Raw genomic sequence first — 17,549 nt, forward strand, 5'->3', positions numbered from 1 at the left:
TGCCAATTTTTATAGATAATTTTCCAAGGGGTAACGCACTTTTTCCAATTAATTAATCATTTCATTTAATCCTGTGTAAGCATTTCTATTTAACAATCAACATACTTAATAGTGTTTAAGAGCGTAAGGATTGTAAATAAGGTATTTATATAAAATACCTGCCTCCTAAATGAATTCTCACTGCATGCGGTGAACCTCCTTAGTCTGGGTTCATAATATCGTATAGTGAAAATTAGGCACCTTTGATTCGCCAAGCGTTATCAAGTGGCGAATAGATGAAGCAGCTGGCAAAAGTAAACATAGGTATATTGGCAGCACTGGGAGGGAGATGTCAAAAATGACATTGGCTTGGAAACGCTCAAGAAGTATAAAAATCATTAAAATCCACTATGGAAGTGGTGAGCCTGTGAAAACTATATTTCTAAAAATTGTGTGTATTTTCGTCCTTATAATTTAAGTATGAAAATCAAAAAGTTTAAATCGACTGGCTCGTGGATGTTCTTCCCAACAGTTCATCTTAAAATATCGCTGAATTGAGGGAATACCACGAAAAAAAAACAAATATGTTTATTTAAAAATGCATTATGAAATACGAGGTTTGTTCAAAAAGTATCGCGAATTTCGAATTTTGGCAGGTTGCGTATACATATTCGAATTTCGATTTATTTGCGACGATATGTTGGTACTCATGTCTCTCACTCATGCCGACGAGTTCGGCCATTTTGAATGTTCAGTTAATTGTTGACAGCTGCTTTGCTTGCAAGTGTTTCGGCTTGTCTTCGATTTTTACCTATTCAAAAAGATGGATCAAAGAACCCGTATCAAATTTTGTATGAAAAACAAAATTATGTGCGCGGATGCATTCCGAATGTTGACTGTGTCATACGGAGAAGCTACTTTGGACCACAGCAACGTTTATCGGTGGTACAAAATGTTCTCAGAAGGCCGAGAAGATGTGAACAACAAAAAGCGTGCCGGACGCCTGAGCACTTCAGCAACAGACGAAAAAATTAATGAAGTGAAGAAAATGGTATTGGCCAATCGTCGAATCACTGTTAGAGAAGTTGCTAAGGACTTAGACATATTGATGGGTCACCGCAAAATTCGTACCATTGCTAATGAGATATTGGACTCTGTCCGCGACGAGCCAAATCGTGGTTTTATGGTTATGACATGGAAACCAAAGCTCAATCATCTAAATGGAAGCTACCTCACGAACCAAGACCGAAAAAAGCGCACCAAGCTCGGTCGAATGTAAAAGTTTTGCTTACCGTTTTCATTGATTGCGGGGGCGTTGTGCATCATGAGTACTTATATATATATATAATTGGCGCGTACACCCTTTTTGGGTGTTTGAGCGAGCTCCTCCTCCTATTTGTGGTGTGCGTCTTGATGTTGTTCCACAAATGGAGGGACCTACACTTTCAAGCCGACTCCGAACGGCAGATATTTTTATGAGGAGCTTTTTCATGGCAGAGATACAAAATCATGAGTACTTACCACAGGAATATTACCTGCAAGTTATGCGCAATCCGCCAGAAACGCCCGGATTTGTGGAAGAACAAAAATTGGCTCTTGCATCACGATAACGCCCCTGCTCACACATCGTTGCTAACTACTGATGCCACAGCCACCGAATTCCCCAGATGTGGTCCCCTGTGATTTTTTCTTGTTCCCGAAACTAAAGAGGCCCATGAAAGGACGACGCTACGCTACGATTGACGAGATAAAAACGGCATCGAAGGAGGAACTGAACAAGATAAAAAAAAAATGATTTTTTGAAGTGCTCCGAAGTTTGGAAAAAACGTTGGCACAAGTGCATAATATCTCATGGCGATTACTTTGAAGAGGACAAAATAGATGTTAATGAATAAATAAATCATATTTGAAAAAACACAAAATTCGCGATACGTTTTGAACACACCTCGTAGAGCAATGCTGCTGAATATACGCGTATACTTTTCTGTAGGAAAAACATCTCTTTAGCAGTTGGTAGTCATTTTGTAATATCATTATTGGAATTTTATGGAACTGAAATAAAACTACCTAGTTAATCAAGAGTTGTTCTGGATAGGTGCCAACAACAGTTTTTCTTAAAACTAAGATTTATCGACAAGAGTCTGATTAATGTCTCATTTTAATCTGATTTCAGTCGAAAAGAGTTAAAAAACAATTATAAAAATTTATGAATTTTAATATATTATATTAGACTGATTTCCTCTGTCAACTTTTAGGAACTTTTTTACTATCAAGTGGTTTCATCATCATATCCGTACCGCAGAACATTTCCCTGTAACAGCATGTGACCACATTGTTAGTGGCATACATTTTAAATTCTCAAAAATGTTAACACAAAAGAATGGCAAATGTCGACGACAGCCAGTGACATAAACCACTTGCTTGCCAACAGAGAAAAGTGAGAAAGTGAAATAGAAATAGAAAACTAAGCAGCAAAACACTTACGCTCTATTAATGTGATTGTATGTGTACGAGTATACTTGAGCAATTGTGAATCTGTGGTTAATTTAGTGACACATGCCAAAGTGACATTAATGACACCCGATTCACAGGAGCAGCGGGAGCGACCTGCCATTTCTACGAGTACCGAGCAACAACCAGAAGTGAACATGAAATGAAGTGAACAGCTAATTTCACACAAATTTGTAACAAATAGTTGAAAATTTGTTCTCTTCCGTTGACTGCGTGAAAAATGAAGCTGTTGCAACAAGCTGAGCGACAACATGTGGAAAAGCAATAAATTTTAAAATGCACTTGAATAATTCTCAAACGTGGGAGCATGAAGAGGTCTGAGAGAGAAAATAGAAAAATGTATATTATTTGGTACGGCATTTTTGACTTTTACGGGTGTTTTTCAAACGCTCGACATATATCTAAATAGCCATATGCATTATTTTGTAAGCAATAAATTCAGAGCGCATCGAAAATGCTTAGGCTGTAAATTTAGTATTTGTCAATTGATAATTTGTTAATTATCTTGGTAGAGAGCACAACCGCGAAGGTCATTAAGTGATATGGCTCATTTAGCGGGTGGCGAAAATAGCATTGGACGGAAGACGGCAGACAACGTTGGGTGTACTTTATTTCCGATAGCTTTATGTGGTGTATATGTATGTTGGTATGTATGATGATATATATGAAGGTTGCATAATTTATGACACTGCTTATTGAATAAGGCAAGATTTTTAATTTAGTCATTTGAGTGAGTTCTTATTGTTCGATGATGCCTGCTGCGTGAGTTAAATAAATTATAAATGAAATTTTCTCTATTAAGAAAGAAGAGTCGAAATATGATGCACTGCTAAAATACCTCCAACTTACTTACATCCAATTATATATATGTTTGTATAAATGTAGTTCAAGTTGTAAGCCGCAAGGCTGCGTTGCAAAGTTGTAATATTCTGAGCTCTTATAAAATAACGAGCACAATGAAATTCTCATCATAACTCTGCACTTTACTGTTTCTGCATTTATTTCAACTCATACTATTCATGCCAATATACTTGCCACCTATTCCCTTATCCATTTCTCTTCTCTTGAAATACATTGTATCCTATCCGTTATGTTTGTAAATGCCATAAATCCTTTTATGATCCATTTTATCGCCTTTTAAGCAGCCTCTTGTGGCGCACTCCCGCTCAATTACGTAACCATATTTGCAGGCAGGCCAAGTGCACCTACTTACAACATTAATGCGCTTTTTAATGGTCTGAACTATAATGGCGTGCCCATAAATGCGCTTGTGAATCGAGCGGTTGGCACACAGCGTCCACACTTCACACTTTTTTAAAAACATATTGCAATCATTTTTATTGGAGTATTAATAGTTGAATACTTGTAACTCCGCGTATATTAGTATTTGAAAAACTTTCCTTAAAACATTAATTTTTTTGTATATTTTTTTCTCTACTCTGGTTTATTCTTTTCAGTTTGGGCCGAGACCGGCGATTTTCGTGATAGTCATAGTTCCATGACCGCTGTAGCAAATAGTTTGGATAGTACACATTTGAATAATTTTCAAACATCATCATCGTCAACGTTATCGAACCGAAATCGGGATCGTAAGGATGGTAAGTTTAATGTTTGAAATTTCCCATATTTCCACTGTTCAATGGTTACTAGTATTCTGTAGGTGTTAAAGTTTAAATCTTACTCAACTCGAGTGGATAATTAAAATATTTTTTAGATTGGATACCGAATGTAAGCTTTGATTGTCTCACAATTTTTACTGTTATGTCTTTGGACAAATGACGAAACATATTGCTTGGAGTAGTGTTTCAAAGCTGTACATTTTACGGCGTATGTATGTATAGGGTTTTTCAGTAAGAGCGCTTCAACTTTTGAACTTTTTTGAATAAAACACAAACGGTTTGACTTTTTTAACTAATTTTTTTTTTATTATTGAGTTTGAACATATACATTTAAGTTTGAAATTCGATTTCTTTTGCATGACCACCGCGAGCACGTTTTACGAAGTCCAATCGTTGAACCCAATTTTCGACCACTCTTTTGCATAAATCGGCCGAAATTCCAGCAATTTCGCGTTCAATATTGGCTCTGAGCTCACAAATCGTCACCGGCTTGTTACTGTAGACCAATGACTTCACCCCTAAACGGGACGGCTTGTTAAATGGACCGTAAAATGGCCGTAATGCTCTTAAAGTAGCAGCAACAGAACGATTATTTTCATAAAAAATTTGCACGATTTGCAATCGTTGCTCAAGTGTGTAGCGTTCCATGATGAAATGTATACTAATGAAGTTTACAAATGACAAGCGAAAAACAAAAAATATTGCGTCGTTCGCCCTCCCTATCGGAAAAAAGTTGAAGCGCACCTATTAAAAAACCCTATAGTATTAAGGTGACTTTAGGTCATTAGAATTACAAAACAAAAGCACTTCATCCACTCCTAGGGCAAACAAATGCATGACGTGTATCAGACGTCAAATAAAGGGTGTTTTTTTAAGAGGTTAGGTTTTCAAGTTGGCACTACTTTTTTCGTAGATGGTCTTTTTGACAGCTGTCACTTGATTTATGCTCAGTTTGGTTTGCCATTTCATAATGAATAGACGAACGACCATCAAGCGCGTCGCACGTTCGGTGAATGGGCCCAAAACGAGATGGCCACCGATCCCGATTTTCACAAGAAAATTTTGTTCAGCGATGAAGCTCACTTTTGGTTGAATGGGTATGTCAATAAGCAAAATTGTCGCATTTGGAGTGAACATAATCCACAAGCCATTGCTGAGACGCCGTTACATCCTCAAAAAGTCACTGTTTGGTATGCTCTATGGGCAGAGGGAATCATTGGTCCATATTTCTTTAAAAATGAAGCCGGCCATAATGTTACAGTCAATGGAGAGCGCTATAGAGCCATGATTAATGACTTTTTCGTGCCTGAATTGGACGATGTTGATGTGGACGACCTTTGGTTCCAACAAGACGGCGCTACATGCCATACAGCCAACGCAACAATCGATTTATTGAAGGAAACTTTTGGTGAGCGCATTATCTCGCACCGTGGACCTGTGGCGTGGCCTCCAAGATCGTGCGATATAACACCGCTGGACTATTTCTTGTGGGGCTATGTGAAGTCGCTTGTCTACGCGGATAAGCCCGAGACGATTGACGTCTTGGAAGAGAATATTCGGCGCGTTATTGCTGACATACGGCCCCAATTGCTGCAAAAAGTGGTCGAAAATTGGGCCTCTCGGCTGGCGGCCACTTGCCCGAAATCATTTTTAAAACATAATGGCAAACCCTTATCTTTATAATAAGGCTAAACTCTTGGCCATAACATTAAATTATATACGTTTTATTTCATCTTGAAAACCTATCCTCTAAAAAACACCCTTTTATATCCAAGGGGCTAACCATCGCATCAACCTTACTGTCATATATCGAAATCATGTCCGCCTCCAGGTTTTCTGCGTCGAAAAACCACCTTGAACAACAAGTTCTCGGAATAATGATTTATTCTTCATACAGCAGGTTAGAGCTGTTTATGCCTGGAAACTGCTTTTGATTAGAACATTGAATGAGTTTAACCATATTTAAAGTTCTTTGGCTTTTTATTTATCGCTACCTAAATACAAGTTCAACTTATCACTCAATGAATTTTTTAAATAGTTGCGAAATTTGTAAAGAATGTACATCTAATTGTTACAATTACTGTTTGTTCTATGTACGCTGTAAGAAACCTTGTAGATCTAGATTTACTAAATTAAGAAATGAAAATGAAAAATGAATATATTCACAAAATTCAAGATACAACTTTATTCCTCAAAAAGGATATTTTTGCCTTTAAAGCAGTTATCTTCAATTGCAATGCACTTACACCGGTGTTTGATCCAACTCTCGAAACATTTCTGGATCTCTGGGTTCCGCAAGCCATGAGAGCCGTCTCTGATTTTTCCATTATTTCCATTTGGCTGTTAAAACGCCCTCCCCGTATAAGTTTTTGACTCGATGAAACAGAAAAAAACTACAGGGAACTACAATATATCAAGTTAATTCGATGGCTGTTGGATGGTATTCGTTTTGTTCCTAGTTGGCTCAAAAATGAATGTAACGGTGCAAATCCTTTCATTTTTAGCGAATTGCTTCACGTAACACCCGAATAATAGTCCTTATAAAATATCTGACCTTTTGGCAAAAATTCGTAGTGTACAATACCGTTGTAATCCATAAAACCCGCTAGCATCGTTCTCTTTTTTGACTAAAAACGACGAGGTTTGTTTGGTCTTGGTTCATTCGGAGCTATCCACTCACTCGCCTGATGTCTGGATTGCGTGTCGTACTCATAAACCCATGTTTCGTTTCCAGCAACAATGCGTTTGATAAACATTGGGTCGGATTTACACTTGGAAATCAGGTATTTGGCGATATCAACTCGGTCCCTTTTTTGCTTTGCGTCGAACGTTGCAGCAACACAACTCAAACACAAATCATTAACTACAATAACCTGAACGGATCCATAAGATATGTCACAGTCCTCTGTCAGCTCTCTAATGGTTAATTTGCTATTATAGATCAAGTTTCCACTTTATTAATGTTTTCATCAGTTTTCGATGTCGATGTCCTACCACTATGTTCGTCGTCCTCGTTAGACTCACAATCTCTTCTGTTCATGCCACTCGTAAATGGATGTTTTCTTTAGAGTATCGTTACCGAAACAGTTTCCCAACATTTCTAAGGTTTTCGCTTCTTTTAATTTTTTTAACGCAAAATTTAATACGACCTCAATGTTACAAACTCAAATTCATTTTCAAAACTTTAAAAAATCGGAAACACGTGCAGAGGTACATAGAAGTACACAAGAGGGCGTAACTTAATGAAATGTTAATCACAAACCAAAACAGAACTCAAATGAGTTGATTAAGAGCGTCAACTGGTGGTTGTTCAAGGAAATTTCTGATCAAGGTTTTAGTTCCGGCTTCTCAGATTTTCATACTTTGAAACTGACCCGGCTTGAATAAACTGCATTTATTTGGAGACCTACTCACAAATTGCTCATTTTTGTTTAGCGTGATAAATGATAATATTGATTGCACCTCACTTCTGAGTACTATTCAGCTCCTGGTACACAAAATACTCCTTATCCAAGCTAGATAGGCATTAAAAATAAACGAAATCGGTCAATGTCCACGCTCAAATGCGATATACCGGTAGTTTTAAAAAAGAGAAAAAATGATATTTCTGTCAAGAACTGAAGCATTGAAATATAATTATTCTACAAATAATGAGCCCGAGAAAATAATAATATATGTATGTATGTCTATGTATTACTTTCTCTACATATATCTATATATATATATATAAGATCAAATATGACAAAGTAAAGTTTTTGGTCTGTTAGAGAGGAAATATACTCGTATACACATATATTACTATCCTACATAAGTATATACTTATATAATTAAATAAAATTACATATATCTATGTATCTTAAGCCGTACGATGTATTTCCTACAAGACATACATATGTACTTGTATAAGTATATTAATAATGGTATGTACATATGTACGAAATTAAGTCCGTTTGTCCTTTGCTATTCGTATTCTATGTTAGAGGTGCGTCCGTCAGTAGACTATAAATCTTAAATATACTAGTAGTATAATCAAACAATAAAATTATTTTAAATATCAAAGGGCCGAGTACATTCTTCACGGGGACTTCGGGAAGTTATCAAATATGACATTATCAAAATCATGTCACGAAGTCAGTTGATATCTCTCGATCACATGCATACGGGTAACTTTTAACTTACAAAGTGATACACTTTCGCGGTGATTCATTCAAATTGTATTTTGTATAGGAACTCAAATTCTATTTTCACTTATTCATATACCTATGATTAACGGTTTCAATTTTCCGTTACTTTAAATACAAATACGCACGTAAAAAATACATTTTTGTTTGATTAAGAATATTTAAATCAATAGCTGTTGCAAATGGTACAAGCCTCAGCTCATAGTTAGAGTTTATTTTATATTGGTATACATTTGAGAGCGAGCAAATATTATATAAAAAGAAAAATTTGTAATTTTGTTAATATAAAGAATTACATATCCGGTTATCCAATTATTCAAAAAGCGAAGCACCTTACGGTTGAAGCTTGCAGGCTGTTGAATTTTGTAGACCTGGACCTATACCAGAAATTGAAGGTTTCTGAAAGAGGATACAAAATAGATTGGTCAAAGAGCGGTATAAAAAGATTACTAATTTTGTTAGATAAAACAAAATGGTTATAATGGGAAAGAACTAAACTTAACTTATAAAACTTGATATGGTATGTGGGCAATCTATATTAGTATAACAATTTGATTTTTGAATAAGTAGAAGATACACAATAAAACGTGAATTTAAATTAATTCTTTATGAAAAAGGGTCTTCCTATTTTATTTACCTATATTTAATCGATGCTTAACTGAAAATCTCATAAAATTTTGACTAATCAAACCACTCCGAAAACCTTTGCTTTTTTATCTAGCTAAACACCCTTTTTAGTATGGAACAAGCTAGAATTATAATCCGAGCAACAGATGACATATAATAACTATGCTGCCACATATCATCCCATAGAAAAAACACACTGAAGGGCAGTTTTTAAAATTAAAATCAATTATAAAAGATGCCAAAAAAGAACACGATACAGACTCTGAAAAATCACTTGAATTTCTAAAACTGTTCCAGGTGCTTCAATGGGTTCAAACAATAAAATACATAAATGTTAGAAGAAGCATGCAAACTATGTAACTCGCCTTCGTGTTTTGACACCAACGATAACGATTTGAAATGCTTTCGCTATTAAACGTTTTTCACTCCGTTTTGGATAGACGCACATGTTAGAAGAAATTGTTGAAAAGCAATTCTGGTTTATTCGCAATAAATAGATTTTAAAGCATAAAGATGAAATACAATTCCTGCCTTTCCACCGTCGAAGTCTTCAGAGCGACTTGATTCTGTTTACACTTTTAGTTTTGACGCGCCAATAATTTTGGTTCTAATTTTCGAGGGCTCATCGTTAATATTTCTCACAACTTTTTGTCAAAAAAATTGCAATGCATTTTATAATCGTTCATTCACTTTCCCGTCGGCAAGTCACAGAATAGAACAAATTTTCTGTCCCGTCATGTTATCAAAGCAATCCTCTCAAACAACCAATACTCGTTCATTTTAACGATTTATACGAATTAAGCCACACAACCGCAATAATAAAAAGTACAACAAGCGCAACAAAAATGGCATTTGCAATATATTCGAGTACTTACACACAATTCACCTATGAATAGAAGTGCAAGTAATCACATTTAAACTAAATGAAATGCCAGCCCAAGTATGTTCAAGTATATTTTCGTATAGATAAGTTTATGCGTGTGAGTACGAACGTGCTCATTTATTTGCTTGCTCTTATCACCGCCAAAAATAATTCAAGATAAAATTTGTAATTTATAACAATTTCGTGCAACACACTAAAGCACAGTAGCTAGGGAGCGTTAATACCATTACCAAAAAATCAAAATCCCTTGTCGGCGAAAATTCCTTTGATTTTGACTTTGATTTTCAACATACAAACTTCGACCGGCTGTTAATATTTATTTCATTGAAACACATTACATTTTCTACTATTTAATTATTTGTTGCTTGCTGATGTTATTTGTGGAGCGCGTTTAGTTTGGCTGATTAGGGCAGGCAGGCGTAAAGCGACAAATTACTGAGGAGCTGTGTAGTAGCATATCGGGCGGCTCCACAACACCCAACGCCACTGAAGAGCAGCAAATGATCGATATACCATATATGTGTTAGTGGAGAAGCGAATCGAGGGGGTAGAGCGGGTGGTGGTAGGTGAATCAGTTACTAAAATTAGGGTACTTACGGCAGAGGTAGCGGCAACGATTGAAATTCTTTTTTGCGCCGACTTGGAGGGTATACAGAGGGCGAGAGAAGCATTTGTTTGTTTTATCAATTATCGAAATTACCTTCATCTATATTTTCATGATTGTGGATGAGTGTATTTATGTAGTATATTTAGTACCTTCTTCACTCTTGCAACGTTTACTTCAAAACCTTTGCGTTGCTAAGCAAATTTGCTCCAACTCACTTGCTGAAACTCAACCAAAGCTGTATTCTTCGAAAGAGGTATTTGTGGATGAATGCGTGTGCTCCGACAGATAATTAGTAATAATGATAATGATAGTGCACATAATAACGATTAGCTACCAAGTATGGTAAATATTATTTCGATATTGGAATACTTAAAAACTCGTAAATGCATTTGGCTCTGCTTGGCGGTATGGAGTTGCCGACGGCATTGCTTATCAGAGTCAAACATGTTGCTAATAAACGCTTGATGCCTTGGTATTGATGCACTGACGAATTGATGCATCGATACATTAGCGTGTACAGGGTGGATCCGAAATAGCATTGTGGAGTTAAAGCCTTTCTCTCTAGGAACTTCCAAGTTCTTAATAATGAAAGTACGGCTTGGAAAAATAATTATATCACCTTCGAACCCGGATTCAACATATGGATTATGGATCGAAATTAGAAGATGAGACAGCAGGAGTGGGAATCAATGGGCTTAAATTAAAAAAAAAATTGATTTCAATGGATCTCTACTCAACAATATTCCAGGCAAAAATATATGACGTTGAGATATGCGCTGAAAAATGAAAAGAACCCACATTTACATAATTTCAGATAGACGTGATTTCAACATCTTATTATTAGGTTGAGTTCCTGCGCACGAAAAAGAGTAAGTTTTTCTGTGGACTCACAAAAGGCCACATAAATAAACTTCCCAGGAGGTGGGAGGAGAAGAAACTCCTTGAACACTGGCGAAATTCTATTGGTCAGCGACAAGCGAATCAATTCTTAACGCCTGACAGAGAAATATCTGAGCTACTTTCACTCAGTAGAGTAGACTTAAGACTTCTAACTGATTACTTCACAGGCAAATGTTGCCTGAGATAGCAACTAAACAAAATTATACACTGAAAATTCAGAACGCATCCTTTGTAAGTGTGCTGCACTAGGCAGAAAACGGTAATACCACCAAGGTGATATAGCCTTGCCTCCACATAAATTATGGAACATAAGCCCTAGAATGTGCAAAAATTTTTAAAAAGCCTTAAAACATAGGATACGTCAACAAGCATTGCACAATAGATCTCTTTTGGTCACAGTGTGCAGTGCGCCATAATAATAATGCCTTATTTTATAATACGTTGTTGGTTTTAAGAAAAAATATTTGATCTAAATTTAACAGCTAAAATCAATAAACGCTAGTACTAACTTCACAGCCGTGCAATTTTGCCAGCAGCATGCATTTTATTTGCCGTGAAAGGTTGCAAGCATATTGACAATCAATGAGAAGAAACGTCAGAATAAAATTTGAAGAAAAGTAGACAAATAAATTTATGAGCATCACCGCATCAGAAGCAATTAGCAAATTTTGATAAGAGAAGTGTTTTTAAACTGTTTAAATTGTATTATATTTAACAGGATTTCCTACAGGTAGTTCATTTATTTGCGTGTTTTTTTTTAATTTAAAGTAAAATATAAAATCAAAATCGATATAAGTTTTAGTTCAATCAAGTTTTATTTTATTTCGAATTGTTTTGTTTCTTTCGTTCTTCTCAACCTCCTCATAGACCATTTGGGTGAATTTTGCTCTCACCATATTTGCCTTGCTTTGCGGCAACTGCTCCAGAAGTGACTCCAAGTGCTGTAAAAGAGGCTTAAACTTGGAATTGTGGACCATCTTGCTTTTCTTAGTTCCACAATTCAATATTTGCACAGCCGCATTCGAGTTATTGGAGCGCTTTGCCGATGTAATATACCAGGTGTTGACGTCTGGAAATAGAATATGTTTATGTTAAGAAATGTCGAAGCTTATACTAAATCTTTCATAATTATCGGCGGGGTAATCGAGACTTTCGGCGAAGCTTCTCTAGAATATCCAAATTAACACACAAAAACAAACATTGACACACAAAAATATATAAGGAAGTTTTACTTACACTCTTTGCGAAGGCGTTTCGCTTAAAAATGTCATATCTTCGGAGTATTCGAGGCACTTCACTCGCAAAATGAACTTTCAGTTTCGCTCAATTTTAAATGAATTTATATAAATTAGTGTCAAAAATGTTACTGGCATGTTGCACGGTGTTTCCACGGCGTGAACTGAGTATTACTTTGCCGTGAGATACATATGAAATTTCACGCATATTTCTCGGCAATGCAATTTGTATGGGTTTCGGTAGCCATTTCACGTGAAACGCGAATTTAGTACTATGCGTAATTATAAACATACAAAGCCCTGTTTGAGGGGATTAAAGTCAAGATTCTTATTCTTCAATAGTGAGAGACGCGAAAAAGAGAATTGTAGGGATGGAGTTAGTTTGGCGGTTAAAGAGAAGAAGGCCCAGTGATGTCTATTCACGATTGCTTAACCCCCATATAAAATAGAAATTCTACCCACTTTTCTGTGAAGTATGACACGGCATGCTTTGAAGCCAATTTTATTTAAACACATATGGGCATCAAATGAAAGAGGAATGTGAAGACAATTCAAAAATAATTTTTCACACGCACACACACACACATAGGTATTATTCAAAGGAGAATTAAATTTTTTTTTCATGGCAATTTCAGCAAATTTTTGGCATGTTTGGAACACGCTTTTTTTAACTTTGGCCTTTCTGATTCTAACTTTTGGTTAACAAATGGATGTGCATTAGTTACCTGCAGTCAAACATTGGTCAAATTGGTACTATGAAATGCAATGTAGGTGGTTAACATTAATCTATTAGTTAACTTATGACTGTGAAAACGGTTTTTATTACATTTTTTTTTGTGTTTTGAATAAGTCCCAAGAACATTAATATATGATAAAAATTTTTTCACATTTTCCCAAGTAGATATTGTTATGAAAAAAATATTTTTCCGAACTCTCTAGGCATTCTTGCTCCATAGGGATTCTTGCATATACATACGTCTACATCATATAATCAATAGTTTTATAGAGTTAGACTATTTTTTTTGAAACTACTACTTTTTTCTAACCGTAATTTTGAGATCCTCTAAAAGAAGTCCTGACGTAATGATCAAACACTGAAAACGCAGATTTACTACTATTTAGTAATAATATCGTGCACATATCGATTTTTTCTGTATGCTGTATGGACAGGATCCACTTAAAAGGTAGTTTCATTCACTGGAGTAGAAAGATGGAAAGTTTGAATACAATTTTTTGAAGAAATTTTTTTTTTTCAGAGATTTTAAGATAGGGTAAAAAATGTTGTATGAGCTTTACGACGACATAGACATAGCGCAGCGAATAAAGATCCAGCGGCTACGTTGGCTGGGCCATGTCGTCCGAATGGATAAAAACGCTCCGGGTTTGAAAGTATTGGATGCGGTACCAGCTGGTGATAGCAGAGGAAGAGGAAGGCCTCCTCTGCGTTGGAAAGATCAGGTGGAGAAGGACTTGTCTTCACTGGCGCCGGTTAGCACGAGAAAGAAACGACTGGCGCGCTTTGTTAAACTCGGCCTAAATCGCGTAAGCGGTTATAGCGCCAATTAAGAAGAAGAAGAAAAAATGTTGTACTTTTGCCCGGTTAGAGTGTGAAATTTTCAGAAAAGAACGCTCAACCCTATGAATACGCTGAGAATAAATTCACGAAAATTTGGCAGTCCTTACGAGTGGCATAACAATAGCGACATTATTACGAGCAAAAATAATGATGTAAGCTTAGCATTTACAATGCGTCAATATCGATATGAATGTAAATAATATATTACATATCTGGATGAATATAAAACTCACCTCTCGCTGACTGAACGTTTCAGAAATTTACATTACAATTATCCCATTTATGATTATTAACAGAATTTATGACTATTATCAGTGCAAATGGTTTGTTCCACGGTTTCGGAAGCCTTCATTTAAGAGTCACTTTATCTCATCATTCAAGAGACTTCCTATGATTGAGAAGGTCACATTTTTTCTAATCATCTTACCGTAATGAATTTTACTGCTGTGATCGCGACTTAACAATTTTTTAGAAAAATCTCACTTGTGTGATCACCATTAATTTGGAGATTGACGCTACAATGAACATTCGCAATAAATTTCAAATATTAGATTTCATCCATCAATCGAAATGTATGAAATGTTTGAGAAAAATAGGTAGGATATAGAGTAAAGGTAGCGCATATGTAGGTTTTCCAAATCATCTTCTGCAATGAATGACATACCCTGTATGTAATCAATATCCTGCAGAGTTTACTTCTGTCGCTACAGTCAACGTCAATCCTCTGCTTTTTACAACACTTTGATTTCCTTTTTCTCACCTCGCCACCATGCGGAAGGCGCCGACAATAGTTACCGTCTTGAATGAAACAACAACAAACACAGCGACGGAGACATGCAACTGTTAGCGCTGTCATTACAACGATTTATGATTACCTTATTAGCTGATAGGAAATGTTGTTGTTATTGTTTGTTTGACAAGCGTCTCATCAGTGTGGCGAGTGTCTCGCTAAAGTGTCTGTCGGCCTGCACTTATTACTCTACTTATCGTAGTAGAGCTACGGTAGTTTACATTGCTCCATATTGTTGCTGTTGGATTGCTTCATGCGGCTCCGATAAAACAAAAAAAAAAATACATGTAATCGATTTGTGCACTATAACTAATAGTAATTTCTACAATTTTAAGTAAACAAATTATTTGGTACCTGAGGTGCCTGTGTGTATTCGAATGTTCAACACGCACAACCATTATTGAATTTTCCCATTGATTTACTTTTCACTTACAACTGAAATACGTGCATTCATATTTACTTCCATATTTGCTTTCTCTTGTTTGTTCGTATTAACATGTGTTCTGACTCGATTTTCCAACTCTTGTTACTAATATTTTTTTTTATTTTGTTTCTTGTTGTTGCAGGTAATCGTTCCGTCAATGAGACCACAATCAAAACCGAAAACATATCAAATTCTGGTCATGACGAACCGATGACAACCACCACAGATGAGCCGAAAAACGATAAGAAAAACAAACGGCAACGCCGTCAGCGCACCCATTTCACATCGCAACAACTGCAGGAGCTGGAGCACACATTCAGCCGCAATCGCTATCCGGATATGTCGACTCGCGAAGAGATCGCCATGTGGACAAATTTGACCGAAGCTCGAGTTAGGGTAAGTTTACTCTATTATACCTTCGCCCGAGATATATCTACGGCAAACTCTGTGCTGATTGCAATGCAATCAGACTGCCTATCGCGGAAAGATTTTAGGTTTGGGCACTTGAAAGTTCTCGGAACTCTACCGGGAACACATAGGGAGCTAGATTACACTGCTTAACAATTCTGCTTTGGAAATAATTTTTCCACACGTATCCCAGAAAGATGTGAATCGGATAACTTCAAATAGTATTTTCGGGAGTGTCAATCACGCAGAGCTCCTGCAGCTAAGGAGTCACTGGCTTGTCCGTCGCAGCACAACCGACTACTAGCCACTCTGTCAGGGTACTTCCTACGCGGCAATCCAATATAGAGCTATTCTAAATGAGCTAGCTAAGCGTTGCACCACGAACGTTGACTGGATACAGAAACACTTCTAAGTCTGAGCAGGCGCAGAAACTGACAATATTTCATCGTTTATTAGAGAGACGAAGTGGTTTCACCACAATGGGAATCAGGGATGGAACTTGAGGGAAAAATAGAGGTATTATAATGATGGAGAGTTGGAATAACCTAACTTGACTTACGAGTAAGTTCGTGTAGACGGACTTTTTTCTGCGACGTTGCAGCTTACAGATGCTTATCTGCAGAAAAACACAAAAACAGTAAAGAACTGTGAGATGATAGGTCAACTTCGCTTAAGAAAATCAAAAGAAAAATTTTGCGCTAGTGCGATTTTATATAAATTTCTTGGTACTGTTGGTGTATTATTTAATATAAATAAAACAAAGTGGAAGAAGCAAACTTTGTAACATAACTCAAAAAAATATTGATAGAGAAATACGAAAAAACTTTGATATTTTCTTGAATGACGTCGTTTACAATTTTAAAATATATTATTAATTATTTCCTTTATTCTAAAAATAATTATACATATGTACATACGTTTGAAACTTTGATTTTATACAAAAATTCAAAGAAAAGACATTTCGCGTAGACATAACGATTCGCATTTGGGAAATAAATATAGTATAGTCATTCAAATGATTATGTCAAACGATTTTATATATAATCATATATTATAATATTAAATTAAAAATCACGTTTTGTTCAAAAATTATTAGCTTAAAAAATCTTTTGCCGTAATCAGTTGAATGACTATATTTATTTCCTAAAAATTACTAAAAGTGACAGCCAACGTTCGCCTGCTAAGAAAAAGTCGATAAGGGTGTGATAAGGTTTTTTGCACAATTTGCAATATCTTTTAACGTTCGCGATTTGTGTAAATGAGATGTAGTCCTTTTTCGTTGCCAGAATCAAAAGAAATCTGCGCGATTGTCCAATTATATAAGTATTTTAGTATAAATGAAGGTCGCTCAATGTCTAGTGCAAATTGTGCGTAGAATATTGGTGAAGCCCTAACTTTTTTGGTTTCACTTAAAGCATCTGGAAATCAAATTTCAATTCGAAGCCATTTGCTTAAATTGTCCAATGCGCTTTACGAGGCCACGTATAACGCCTTACCATATCGAATATGTATTTATAATATGGCGCTCTTCCAGCCGACCGACCGCCATATTGTCTTAAAACTCACTACAACAAACTTCCCATTGTGGCTCTATAAAATGTGCAAACGCGCATTGAGCGTTCGACAACACCACACCAAACGAAAATGTAAAATCGAAAACCAGTTAAATTGTTTTGTACAAATGTTAGCGCGGAATGACTGGCAAAGCCTTGTACGCAAAAGCGCGAAAAGCCAATTTATGGCAACTTTGCATCATAGCAAGCCACAAAACAACAAAGCAACGGATCTGAAACTGCAAAGTGCAATATT

General features: G+C 36.1%; 1 protein-coding gene across 1 annotated transcript in view; it reads left to right on the plus strand.

Annotated features, from left to right (window-relative positions):
• LOC128871956 (pituitary homeobox homolog Ptx1) overlaps window positions 1-17,549 on the plus strand; it is a 122,843-nt gene that overhangs the window by 63,312 nt on the left and 41,982 nt on the right. The window contains exons 3-4 of the mRNA XM_054114159.1: window positions 3,948-4,088; window positions 15,475-15,728. Of these exons, the coding sequence (XP_053970134.1) occupies window positions 3,948-4,088; window positions 15,475-15,728 (395 nt within the window). The remainder of the gene's footprint in view (window positions 1-3,947; window positions 4,089-15,474; window positions 15,729-17,549) is intronic.

Source organism: Anastrepha ludens, chromosome 2 (assembly GCF_028408465.1).
Source record: "Anastrepha ludens isolate Willacy chromosome 2, idAnaLude1.1, whole genome shotgun sequence".
Taxonomy (NCBI): Eukaryota; Metazoa; Arthropoda; class Insecta; order Diptera; family Tephritidae; genus Anastrepha; species Anastrepha ludens.